Source organism: Salvelinus fontinalis, chromosome 21 (genome assembly GCF_029448725.1).
Source record: "Salvelinus fontinalis isolate EN_2023a chromosome 21, ASM2944872v1, whole genome shotgun sequence".
Taxonomy (NCBI): domain Eukaryota; kingdom Metazoa; phylum Chordata; class Actinopteri; order Salmoniformes; family Salmonidae; genus Salvelinus; species Salvelinus fontinalis.
In genome coordinates, this window is record NC_074685.1 from 42,905,983 (window position 1) to 42,919,723 (window position 13,741).

The following is a 13,741-nucleotide window of genomic DNA, read 5'->3' on the forward strand; positions in this document are numbered from 1 at the left end:
GACATCCACCACCACACAACCCCCACCACACAACCACATCAGACAACCCCCACCAGACAACCCCCACCACAAAACCCCCACCACACAACCACATCAGACAACCCCCACCACACAACCACATTAGACAACCCCCACCACACAACCCCCACCACACACCCACATCAGACAACCCCCACCACACAACCACATCAGACAACCCCCACCACAAAACCCCCACCACACAACCCCCACCACACAACCACATCAGACAACCCCCACCACAAAATCCCCACCACACAACCCCCACCACACAACCACATCAGACAACCCCCACCACAAAACCCCCACCATACAACCACATCAGACAACCCCACCACACAACAACATCAGACAACCCCCACATCAGACAACCCCCACCACACAACCACATCAGACAACCCCCACCACACAACAACATCAGACAACCCCCACCAGACAACCCCACCACACAACCACATCAGACAACCCCACCACACAACAACATCAGACAACCCTCCCCACACAACCCCCACCTCCCAACCACATCAGACAACCCCACCACACAACCCTCCCCACACAACCACATCACACAACCCCCACCAGACAACCACCACCACACAACCCCCACCACACAACCCCCACCAGACAGCCACCACCACACAACCCCCACCACACAACTCCCACCACACAACCCTCACCACACAACCCCCACCACACAACCCCCACCAGACAACTCCCACCACACAACCCCCACCACACAACCCCCACCACACAACCCCCACCACACAACCCCCACCAGACAACCCCCACCAGACAACTCCCACCACACAACCCCCACCACACAACCCCCACCACACAACCCCCACCACACAACCCCCACCAGACAACCCCCACCAGACAACTCCCACCACACAACCCCCACCAGACAACTCCCACCAGACAACCCCCACCACACAACCCCCACCACACAACCCCCACCAGACAACTCCCACCACACAACCCCCACCAGACAACCCCCACCACACAACCCCCACCAGACAACTCCCACCACACAACCCCCACCAGACAACCCCCACCAGACAACCCCCACCACACAACCCCCACCAGACAACTCCCACCACACAACCCCCACCAGACAACCCCCACCACACAACCCCCACCAGACAACTCCCACCACACAACCCCCACCACACAACCCCCACCAGACAACTCCCACCACACAACCACATTAGACAACTCCCACCAGACAACCCCCACCACACAACCCCCACCAGACAACTCCCACCACACAACCCCCACCAGACAACTCCCACCACACAACCCCCACCACACAACCCCCACCAGACAACTCCCACCACACAACCCCCACCACACAACCCCCACCAGACAACTCCCACCACACAACTCCCACCAGACAACCCCCACCACACAACCCCCACCAGACAACTCCCACCACACAACCCCCACCAGACAACTCCCACCACACAACCCCCACCACACAACTCCCACCAGACAACCCCCACCACACAACTCCCACCACACAACCCCCACCACACAACCCCCACCAGACAACTCCCACCACACAACCACATTAGACAACCACTACAACATCCCCTCCACTCAATACCACGTACCCACACCAACACAAAAACAGATGTTGCTAGGCCCTCCTTGAACAAAGTCTCAGCTAACTGACACTGTATCCTCGTTGCGGATGACAATGCTTTTAACGAACGTTGTCCTGACAGGTGTGTGTGTATATTAGAAAGAGAGAGGACGTGTGTGTCCTAATTATTCAGCGCTCTAATGAGAGGAAGAGAGATGGATGGATGGTGCTGGGAGCAACACCTCAAAGACGTTCTCTCTCGCTCTGTATCATCTCCCTCCCATCTCTCTTCTCACCCCCCCTCTTTTCTCTCTTCACAGCAGCGGAGGAGGCAGAGGCATGAGGGCTACTGGGGGGGTTACCATAGCGACATAATGAACGGGGTCCTCTGTCAGCGCGGTGTCACCATCGTCACGGTGATGTGTCTTGGAGTCCCCTGTGGTCATGGTGACACAACGTGGGTGACTGTGGTTGAGATGCTTTTCAGACCAGAGTGTCTCTTAACCTTCTCCTTGTTTACAGCTTTAACAACACTTTATGTCTTGGAGTATGTCGACTAAGTATTGATTCGATTTTTTTATTTATTTTATGTTTACTGTAACGTATCACTCCAGCTTAGTTAGGGTTGCTAGACACTAACTAGTGAAATGGTTTAACTGAGATCCACTAGTATTATTACGTTTAGAAATTAGATCCAATAGTATTATTACGTTTAGAAATTAGATCCACTAGTATTATTACGTTTAGAAATGAGATCCAATAGTATTATTACGTTTAGAAATGAGATCCACTAGTATTATTACGTTTAGAAATGAGATCCACTAGTATTATTACGTTTAGAAATGAGATCCAATAGTATTATTACGTTTAGAAATTAGATCCAATAGTATTATTACGTTTAGAAATGAGATCCAATAGTATTATTACGTTTAGAAATGAGATCCAATAGTATTATTACGTTTAGAAATGAGATCCAATAGTATTATTACGTTTAGAAATGAGATCCAATAGTATTATTACGTTTAGAAATTAGATCCACTAGTATTATTACGTTTAGAAATTAGATCCAATAGTATTATTACGTTTAGAAATGAGATCCACTAGTATTATTAGGTTTAGAAATGAGATCCACTAGTATTATTACGTTTAGAAATGAGATCCAATAGTATTATTACGTTTAGAAATGAGATCCACTAGTATTATTACGTTTAGAAATTAGATCCAATAGTATTATTACGTTTAGAAATGTCCATTTGATTTTATACTAGATAAACTGAACACACACAAGTGCAAAGCAGAGAAGAAAAAGAGGAACAAATTAAGAAGAGGAACAAAGGATGGATCAGAGCGAGTGGACACTCAGAGACATGCATGATAGAGCGTGTGAAACGACAAGGAATGAGTGCAACAAAAGAGATGGAACGATAGAGAACCAATAACAACGATTGTGATACAATTATAGAACTGACAGCACAGTAGCATAAGGAGGAGTCACACTGTGTTAATCAGATAGAAATATATAAATATCTACAGTTATAACGATGACTGTAAATAGGAAAGACTGGGGGAAATTAAACAACTGTTATAGACAACTGTGACTATAGGACAGTAGAGAGTTTTTTAGGAGCATATATGTCATTCCTAAATATAGCAGCATTAAAACAGTCAGTCCAACAGATTAACAGTCAGTGAGGAGAGATCAGTTGAAGATATGAGAGGTTTTATATGCTGCTTATGGTTTTGCAGACTTACAGTATAGGAGGCATTCTCACACACACACACACACACACACACACACACACACACACACACACACACACACACACACACACACACACACACACACACACACACACACACACACACACACACACACACACATCCTCATTGACCTCTCTAGCTCAACCCCCTTTCTATCCCTCCTGTTCCTCTCACCCACCTGTCCAAAGTGCACAGTGATAGGCCGCCGTTCGTCCCAGGTGCGGGCGCTGCCGTCCTTTCCGTCTGTGGAGGTGGGCGAACCGGCAGTGGTGCCCTCCTCCCCGGTGCCCGTTCCTGTGCCACCAGTGCCCACTGTCGAGGAGTAGCCGTTCTCTGCCAGCTCCTGGAGAGGGGCACAAGAATACGGAGGAGGTTGGCGTGGCTGGAGGGGGTAGTGGTGGTTATGGTCTCCATGCAGGGAGAGGGGGAGTGGGAGGTCGAGGGAGGAGGCCCTACAGGGCTATAGTGGCGGGGGGGCATAGGTGAGGGGTACGAGGGTAGGGGACGGCCAAAGCAGGATAAAAGGAGGGCCAAATAGGTGTTAGAGGGGCAGATAGATGTTAGAGGATTTAAGGAACAGAATAGGGCCATATTTGGAGAAAGGGTGTGAGAGAGGGAAGGAGAGGACCAAGATGAAGGAGCAGAATTGTGCCAGAAGTAAACATTGTCAAGTTGAAGGGTCAAGTTGAGAGGTGAGAGGTCAACATAGGATCAAGTTGAGAGTGTCAAGATGAGGGGTCAAGTTGAGAGGTGAGAGGTCAACAGAAGATCAAGTTGAGAGGGTCAAGTTAAGGGCATCAGGTTGGAGAGGTGAGAGGTAAACAGAGAGTCAGGTTGGAGAGATGAACACACAGCGGAAGGAAGAGTGACAGCCAGGTGTGGGAGAGGAAAAACCATCAGTGAGTGAATTCTGTCGTCCATTGAGTGGCAGCGCATTTGTGTGTGCATGTGTGTGTGTGTCTGTGTGTGTGCCAGTTGTGTTCTGTGAAGTTGTTCTTCAGGCGTTGATTTGGACCAAAGACAAATGTCAATTTACACGTTGATAAAGGTTAATAAAACCCAAACGCTGAACACAGAGAACTAGGTACCTTTTGCTTTAGTCGGCTCTTGACTTCCTTTATCCCCATCCGGGCATGATCTTTAGCCTTTGGAGGGAAAACACACAAGGGGTTATTTAGCAGATTTTGTTTCTGTTGATGTCTGTAAGTCAGGAGTCATCTTGCGTTCTACCTTTAAAGGGGCTATCAGCAATTGCTACATCCATTTTTGGACTCTGTCAGAGTGACCATCAAGTTCTTGGTCACCTCCCTGAACAAGGCCCTTCTCCCCTGATTGCTCAGTTTGGCTGGGATGCCAGCACTAGGAAGAATCTTGATGGTTCCAAACTTCTTCCATTAAAAAATGATGGAGGCCACTGTGTTCTTGGGGACATTCAAAGCTGCAGAAATGTTTTGGTACCCTTCCCCAGATCTGTGCCTCGACACAATCCTGCCTCGGAGCTCTACGGACATTTCCGTAGACCTCATGGCTTGGTTTTTGCTATGACATGTACTGTCAACTGTGGGACCTTATATAGACAGGTGTACCTTTCCAAATCATGTCCAATCAATTGAATTTACCACAAGTGGACTCCAATCAAGTTGTTGAAACATCTCAAGGATGATCAATAGAAACAGGATGCACCTGAGCTCAATTTCGAGTCTCAAAGCAAAGGTCTGAATGCTTACGTAAATAAGGTATCTGTTTTTTATGTTTAATACATTTGCAAAACATTTTAAAAACCTGCTTTGCTTTGTCATTATAGGCTATTGTGTGTTGATTGATGAGGACAATAAATAATTTAATCAATTTTAGAATAAGGCTGTAACGTAAGAAAACGTGGAAAAGGGGAAGGTGTCTGAATACTTTCTGAATGCGCTGTACATACACTCACTGGACAGTTTATTAGGTACACCACCCCTCCTACAGACAGTGAGTCACATGGCCATGGCTTGCTTTATAAAGCAGGCAGACAGGCAGAGACATTCAGTTACTGTTCGTTTGAACATTAGAATGGGCAAAACGAGTGACCTAAGCGACTTTGAGCGTGGTATGATTGTTGCTGCCAGGCGTGCCGGATCCAGTATCTCAGAAATGGCAGCCCTGCTAGGCTTTTCACGCACAACAGTGTCTATGGTTTACCTACAATGGTGCGAAAAACAAAAAACATCCAGTCAGCAGCAGTCCTGTGAGCGAAAACAGCTCATTGATGAGAGATATTGAAGGAAAATGGCAAGAATCGTGCACGCTAACAGGCGGGCCACAAACAGGTAAATAACGGCGCATTACAACAGTGGTGTGCAGAACGACATCTCGGAACACACAACTCGTCGGTCCTTGTCACGGATAGGCTTTTGCGGCAGACGACCACACCGGCTTCCACTCTGATCAGCTAAAAACAAGAAGCAGCAGCTCCAGTGGGCACGCATTCACCAACAGTGACAATTGAGGAGTGGAAAAACATTGCCTGGTCCGACGAATACTGTTGCGTCATGCTGATGTCAAAGTCAGGATTTGGAATAATAATATCATGGATGGTCAGTCCTTGCATCCAGAGCTGTCTATGAATTTGAGAGTGGTTCCATTTCTCCAGCCACATCCCTAAGTTGATTACCAAAACCAATTTGTTATTGTTTGAACTGCAGATTGCCCCTTCAAAGTGTCAGCAATATGCCGAGATTAACAGTGAAACATTTTGGGAGTGTCATGGTGTAATTGTCATGATAGAGGGACACTTACAAACTTATAGACTGTTTTCATGGCCGGATTAGCCTTGGTCCTCACTGTGTTAAAGATAGCACCGCCCCCTTTCTGTTGGAGACAAAGCCATTGTTAGCGGCACAGCTAACAATTACATGGCAACAGTCATAGAAATGTTGCCATAAAAAAATGTCCCTAAACTTTCTCTCTCAGCATGCGAGAAATCAACAGTTAATTTACTCTGGTGACTGTGTTAAATATGGGCACTTTTATGGGTTGAAATGTAGGACCTACCTTTACTGTGAATAGCCATTGGTGGTAGTTTTTGTCGCTGCCTTTGGAGTTAACACAGAGGAGAGGTCACAAGGGTGAAAGGTCAACGTCTTTACACAGTGGACATTCTATATTCTATAGAGCAGTGGTTCCCAAACTGTGGGTCGGGACTGCTTTTTTACTGCTCAAACCTTAAGGTGGGTTACGACTCAACAGACACCTTAATTGGTGGGTCGCAAAGCAAAACATTTGGGAACCCCTGCTATACAGATTAGTAATGGGACATGAGTTAGGACCACTGACTCCTCCACTGCCCTAACCCATGTCCCATTACTAACGTCTATAGCAGTGGAGGAGTCAATGTCCCTAACCCATGTCCCATTATTAACGTCTATAGCAGTGGAGGAGTTAATGTCCCTAACCCATGTCCCATTATTAACGTCTACAGCAGTGGAGGAGTCAATGTCCCTAACCCATGTCCCATTATTAACGTCTATAGCAGTGGAGGAGTCAATGTCCCTAACCCATGTCCCATTATTAACGTCTACAGCAGTGGAGGAGTCAATGTCCCTAACCCATGTCCCATTATTAACGTCTATAGCAGTGGAGGAGTCAATGTCCCTAACCCATGTCCCATTATTAACGTCTACAGCAGTGGAGGAGTCAATGTCCCTAACCCATGTCCCATTATTAACGTCTACAGCAGTGGAGGAGTTAATGTCCCTAACCCATGTCCCATTATTAACGTCTATAGCAGTGGAGGAGTCAATGTCCCTAACCCATGTCCCATTATTAACATCTATAGCAGTGGAGGAGTTAATGTCCCTAACCCATGTCCCATTATTAACGTCTACAGCAGTGGAGGAGTTAATGTCCCTAACCCATGTCCCATTATTAACGTCTACAGCAGTGGAGGAGTTAATGTCCCTAACCCATGTCCCATTATTAACGTCTACAGCAGTGGAGGAGTTAATGTCCCTAACCCATGTCCCATTATTAACGTCTATAGCAGTGGAGGAGTTAATGTCCCTAACCCATGTCCCATTATTAACGTCTACAGCAGTGGAGGAGTCAATGTCCCTAACCCATGTCCCATTATTAACGTCTACAGCAGTGGAGGAGTCAATGTCCCTAACCCATGTCCCATTATTAACGTCTACAGCAGTGGAGGAGTCAATGTCCCTAACCCATGTCCCATTATTAACGTCTATAGCAGTGGAGGAGTCAATGTCCCTAACCCATGTCCCATTATTAACGTCTATAGCAGTGGAGGAGTCAATGTCCCTAACCCATGTCCCATTACTAACGTCTATAGCAGTGGAGGAGTCAATGTCCCTAACCCATGTCCCATTACTAACGTCTATAGCAGTGGAGGAGTCAATGTCCCTAACCCATGTCCCATTACTAACGTCTATAGCAGTGGAGGAGTCAATGTCCCTAACCCATGTCCCATTACTAACGTCTATAGCAGTGGAGGAGTCAATGTCCCTAACCCATGTCCCATTATTAACGTCTACAGCAGTGGAGGAGTCAATGTCCCTAACCCATGTCCCATTATTAACGTCTACAGCAGTGGAGGAGTCAATGTCCCTAACCCATGTCCCATTACTAACGTCTATAGCAGTGGAGGAGTCAATGTCCCTAACCCATGTCCCATTACTAACGTCTATAGCAGTGGAGGAGTCAATGTCCCTAACCCATGTCCCATTACTAACGTCTATAGCAGTGGAGGAGTCAATGTCCCTAACCCATGTCCCATTACTAACGTCTATAGCAGTGGAGGAGTTAATGTCCCTAACCCATGTCCCATTATTAACTTGTATAGTAGTATTCTTGAATTGTTTAAATTAATTTTTAAACAGAGAACATCAATGAGCATTCTTATTGGTCAGGGAGTTGCCTACTTCAGTTTCAAAACGTTGACTTCTGTTTCGTACCTACTGGTTTATGGTGACCTTGGAGGTGCATAAAATGTCTGCCGGTCCCCAACCAAAAATCAAATCAAGTGCTTTGAGACCGAGTAAAACAACCTAGTACATTTTTTTGATATGATTGTATTCACACCTGCATACTCTCCCATGTTGATCTCATCCTCGAAAACATCACTGAAGCCCTCACCAGCATTCAGCAGGTCCAAGCGGCCATCGATGAACTACAGAGATGAAGAAAGGTTCATTCCAATGATAAATGGGGTGTGTGTGCGCCTATTATTGTGTGTGTGCCTATTATTGTGAGTGTGTGTGTGTACCTGTTTGAAGAGCTGCAGCTGGATAGCGTTCTGCAGGAACTGTCTCATGGCACTGGAGCGGTGGGTCACAAAGACCTCCTCGCTGAACGTTATTGGCTCTCCCTGAAGGTACACAAAAACATGGACCAATCACCAGGAAGTATATCCAGTGACATCTTGGATCTCGTTTGGCATTCAATGTGTTTTTACAATGGCCGTTACTAGTGCGTGTTTGACGTATCAACATTGAATTTCTCTTCCAATCAACGACTATGAAGTGATCTTTGTTTTTTATATATGTTTTTATATATTTTTTAAAGAACAACATTTAATCAAACAGGCTGAATAGAAAACAAAACTACAGTAAATTAAATAAAGATAGCCTCCCGAGTGGCGCAGCGGTCTAATCCAGGCTGTATCACATCCGGCCGTGATTGGGAGTCCCATAGGGTGGTGCACAATTGGTCCAACGTCGTCCGGGTTTGGTCTTAACTGACTTGCCTAGTTAAATAAAGATTAAATAAGAAAATAAAAAATAGAGTTTCCTTTTTTTGGAGGTAGAGTATGAAAACTTATTTTCACCACTAGATGGCACTGCTGCATAAGCTGTGCCATCTGTGCACTGCTGTGCACTGCTACTAGACAGTAGGAGTGGAACTAGACATAAGATATTAGTGTAACGTTCCCTGTGACCAACATTGTGTGTGTGTCTTGTCTTGTCTTGTCTTAGGTGTGTATTACAGTTTATTTGCACGGATTACATTTTTCCTCCAACTTTCCTCGACGAATGCTGTACTCCTCTGGAATGTTTTTTATTTTTTTATTTTATTTAACCTTTATTTAACCAGGTAGGCAAATTGAGAACACGTTCTCATTTACAATTGCGACCTGGCCAAGATAAAGCAAAGCAGTTCGACACATACAACAACACATAGTTACACATGGAGTAAAAACAAACATATAGTCAATAATACAGTGAAAAAGATAAAAAAAATAAGTCTATATACAATGTGAGCAAGTGAGGTGAGATAAGGGAGGTGAAGGCAAACAGATATATGTATAAATAAATAAAAATATAAAAAGGCCATGGAGGCGAAGTGAGTACAACACAGCAAGTAAAATAAAAACTAAAAAAAACACTGGAATGGTTGGTTTGCATTGGAAGAAAGTGCAAAGTAGAGACAGAAATAATGGGGTGCAAAGGAGCAAAATAAATTAATAAATAAATACAGTAGGTAAAGAGGTAGTTGTTTGGGCTAAATTGTAGATGGGTTATGTACAGGTGCAGTAATCTATGAGCTGCTCTGACAGCTGGTGCTTAAAGCTAGTGAGGGAGATAGGTGTTTCCAGTTTCAGAGATTTTTGTAGTTCGTTCCAGTCATTGGCAGCAGAGAACTGGAAGGAGAGGCGTCCAAAGGAAGAATTGGTTTTGGGGGTGACTAGAGAGATATACCTGCTGGAGCGCGTGCTACGGGTAGGTGCTGCTATGGTGACCAGCGAGCTGAGATAAGGGGGGACTTTACCTAGCAGGGTCTTGTAGATGACCTGGAACCAATGGGTTTGGCGACGAGTATGAAGCGAGGGCCAGCCAACGAGAGTGTACAGGTCGCAGTGGTGGGTAGTATATGGGGCTTTGGTGACAAAACGGATGGCACTGTGATAGACTGCATCCAATTTATTGAGTAGGGTTTTGGAGGCTATTTTGTAAATGACATCACCGAAGTCGAGGATTGGTAGGATGGTCAGTTTTACAAGGGTATGTTTGGCAGCATGAGTAAAGGATGCTTTGTTGCGGAATAGGAAGCCAATTCTAGATTTGACTTTGGATTGGAGATGTTTGATGTGGGTCTGGAAGGAGAGTTTACAGTCTAACCAGACACCTAGGTATTTGTAGTTGTCCACATATTCTAAGTCAGAGCCGTCCAAAGTAGTGATGTTGGACAGGCGGGCCGGAGCAGGCAGCGATCGGTTGAAGAGCATGCATTTGGTTTTACTTGTATTTAAGAGCAGTTGGAGGCCACGGAAGGAGAGTTGTATGGCATTGAAGCTCGCCTGGAGGGTTGTTAACACAGTGTCAAAAGAAGGGCCAGAAGTATACAGAATAGTGTCGTCTGCGTAGAGGTGGATCAGAGAATCACCAGCAGCAAGAGCGACATCATTGATGTAAACAGAGAAGAGAGTCGGTCCAAGAATTGAACCCTGTGGCACCCCCATAGAGACTGCCAGAGGCCCGGACAACAGACCCTCCGATTTGACACACTGAACTCTATCAGAGAAGTAGTTGGTGAACCAGGCGAGGCAATCATTAGAGAAACCAAGGCTGTCGAGTCTGCCAATGAGGATGTGGTGATTGACAGAGTCAAAAGCCTTGGCCAGGTCAATGAATACGGCTGCACAGTATTGTTTCCTATCGATGGCGGTTACGATATCGTTTATGACCTTGAGCGTGGCTGAGGTGCAGCACAGTGCAGCTGTGTACGTAAGAGAAGGAGGAGAGGTAGAGAAGAGGAAAACTTGAAGGCAGGGAGAATAAGATAACATACAGAGAGAATGGTGGAGGAAAGAGTGAAATAGGAGAAAGACACCAAGGGAGAGATGCCACTTAATCCACCACTACCAGATACTGAACATCACCACCAACCCTAGCCCATCTTTACAACCAATTTCCAACATTCAATTAGGACTTCTTTATTTGGTGAAACATGTTTCTAAAATGATTTGTTTGGATCCTGGATGCTGATTGGTTGATAGCAAGGAGATATTCATCACAATTCCTGTGTAATGACTGTTAACAGTTCCATTTAAATTGTCATAGTCCAGCCAGGCCCTTCATAAAATTCATCTCCCCTGGGAAAAAGTGTCAAGACATTATCTCCCCATGCATGTAGCCTAGCTTAGAATTAGGTTTGCAACATTGGGGATTTTTCCCCATTGTTCCATATAAACATGTCCAGAAGAGACTGACCGCTTCTCTAAGCCAGGCGAATTCATTTATGAGGATCATTATAATGGATACACACAAATCATTGGCAATAGAAACAAAGGTAAAACAAACAAAAATTGACATCGTTTTCTGTCATTTCAGATGCTTGAAGTGATTGTGTGTTAGCCTTAGTTGGCTAGCTAGCAGAGAAGTAGCAAGCCTGCATAGCTACACGCCAATGATTTGCATAGCATACCAACCATTTCCTATAGAATGAATAGAATGAGCAACCAGCCTGTCTGGCTAGCAACTTCAGAATCTCAGAACTAACAACTGGTTTTTCCCAGGACTATATCATCTGGTGGAAGGATGAAATAAAACATATTTACTCATTACAATAAAATTTCTAATGAAGAAAATGTTGTTAATCTTTTTTTAAATATGTTGCCAACAGTTTTATAAAAGCACAAGGCACTCAAACCGAATAATTATTGTATACAACTCCCTCCTAAGGGCTGTTTCCCTTCGCTCTGGGTTGGGCCTAAGAATAACCCTTACTTAGTCCGGTGTTTTTCACAGTATAATCCCTGGGTTCTCATGCCTTATTGCTTTAGTAAAACTGTGCTGTATCCGTATGTTGCAAGGAGTACAGTATACTGTACATGTTAATAAGCCATCTCTACCCCTCTTTCTCCTTCTACCATTGTCTTTCTCTCTCTCTACTTATCTATGTCTCCCTCTCTCTCTCCATCAGCAGTCCGAGGCTCATCCTGTTAATTAGCTGTCAGTGTGGGGGGCTGATAGCAGATTAGCACTGTCCGATCGCATCACGCTATCCACACACACACACAGAGAGAGACACATACACACCTAGCACTGCTCTCATACCTACCAGCTCTCACATCACAATTAGACGTTCATCCATGTTTCTCAACTGTAAAATTTCACAGCTGTTCCAAACGCCAAATTTATGATTAAGTTTATGCATTAACTCAGCATGGTAAAGTAAGGGTTAGTTTAGACATTAACTCAGCATGGTAAAGTAAGGGTTAGTTTAGACATTAACTCAGTATGGTAAGGTAAGGGTTAGTTTAGACATTAACTCAGCATGGTAAAGTAAGGGTTAGTTTAGACATTAACTCAGCATGGTAAAGTAAGGGTTAAGGACTGGGAGAGGCTTAAATAAATAAATACAACTTTCTATCACTGGATTTGAACTGGCAACCTTTGGAATCAGAGGCAGATGCTTACGCTTATCCACCATCCCCATCCCCAATGCCCTAGCAAAACCGAAAACTACTTGAAGTTTACAGTGGTCACTGTTGCCCCTAGTGGCCAGTTTCCACATCATCTCCAGAACATCCTCAGATATGGATGGACGAAGAATACTGACTTCTTTCATGGGTGACCTGCCTGCTCACACACACATTCAGTCATCCTTAACTGAGTCTCATGTCAAGGAGGCTGAACTGTAAACTAGAGCCAGAAGAGAGCATGACTTGTCTCCTGTGAGGGGAGCATTTACCAGGGCCGGAGAGGAGCATATTCCCCAAACATGCTTAGATGACACCTGCCACTGTTACTGAGCATTAGGCGACACACACACACACACACACACACACACACACACACACACACACACACACACACACACACACACACACACACACACACACACACACACACACACACACACACACACACACACACACACACACACACACACACACACACACACACACACACACACACTTCAGCCCAGGTAAAAGCTAAAAGCTGGATCCTTAACATGCCCTTATTATTCAAATGAGGGGGTAACCTGCGTGCAACCATTTTGTCCATATTAACTGTGTGTGTGTGTTTGTGTGAGCAGTGTGTGTGAGTGTGAGTGCGTGTGCGTGCGTGTGTGAGAGACCACCTGGCCAGCAGGACATTAGCACGTTAGAAGGGTTGCCTGCCGTCCTCTAATGGTTCTGTGGAGATCATAACATTACTGTTGAGATGAGAGGTCTGGACCCCCGGACAGACTGGAGGAGGAGAAGGACACACGCCAGCGATAACACCCCTCATTAGCACTGTTAAATTTCAGACTTGATTTTCCTTAACGAAAAATGTACACTATATATACAAAAGTATGTGGACACCCCTTCAAATGAGTGGATTTGGATATTTCAGCCACACCCGTTGCTGACAGGTATATAATATCAAGCACACA

At 45.2% G+C, this 13,741-nt stretch overlaps 1 protein-coding gene across 5 annotated transcripts in view; it reads right to left on the reverse strand.

Annotated features, from left to right (window-relative positions):
• The window catches only part of LOC129818954 (DENN domain-containing protein 1A-like), a 160,044-nt gene that overhangs the window by 24,531 nt on the left and 121,772 nt on the right, over window positions 1–13,741 (reverse strand). For all 5 annotated transcript variants that reach the window (XM_055875332.1, XM_055875333.1, XM_055875330.1 and 2 more), the window contains 6 exons: window positions 8,625–8,726; window positions 8,441–8,528; window positions 6,398–6,438; window positions 6,143–6,214; window positions 4,453–4,509; window positions 3,543–3,707 (listed from right to left, as the gene is read on the reverse strand). In XM_055875332.1, the coding sequence (XP_055731307.1) occupies window positions 3,543–3,707; window positions 4,453–4,509; window positions 6,143–6,214; window positions 6,398–6,438; window positions 8,441–8,528; window positions 8,625–8,726 (525 nt within the window). The remainder of the gene's footprint in view (window positions 1–3,542; window positions 3,708–4,452; window positions 4,510–6,142; window positions 6,215–6,397; window positions 6,439–8,440; window positions 8,529–8,624; window positions 8,727–13,741) is intronic.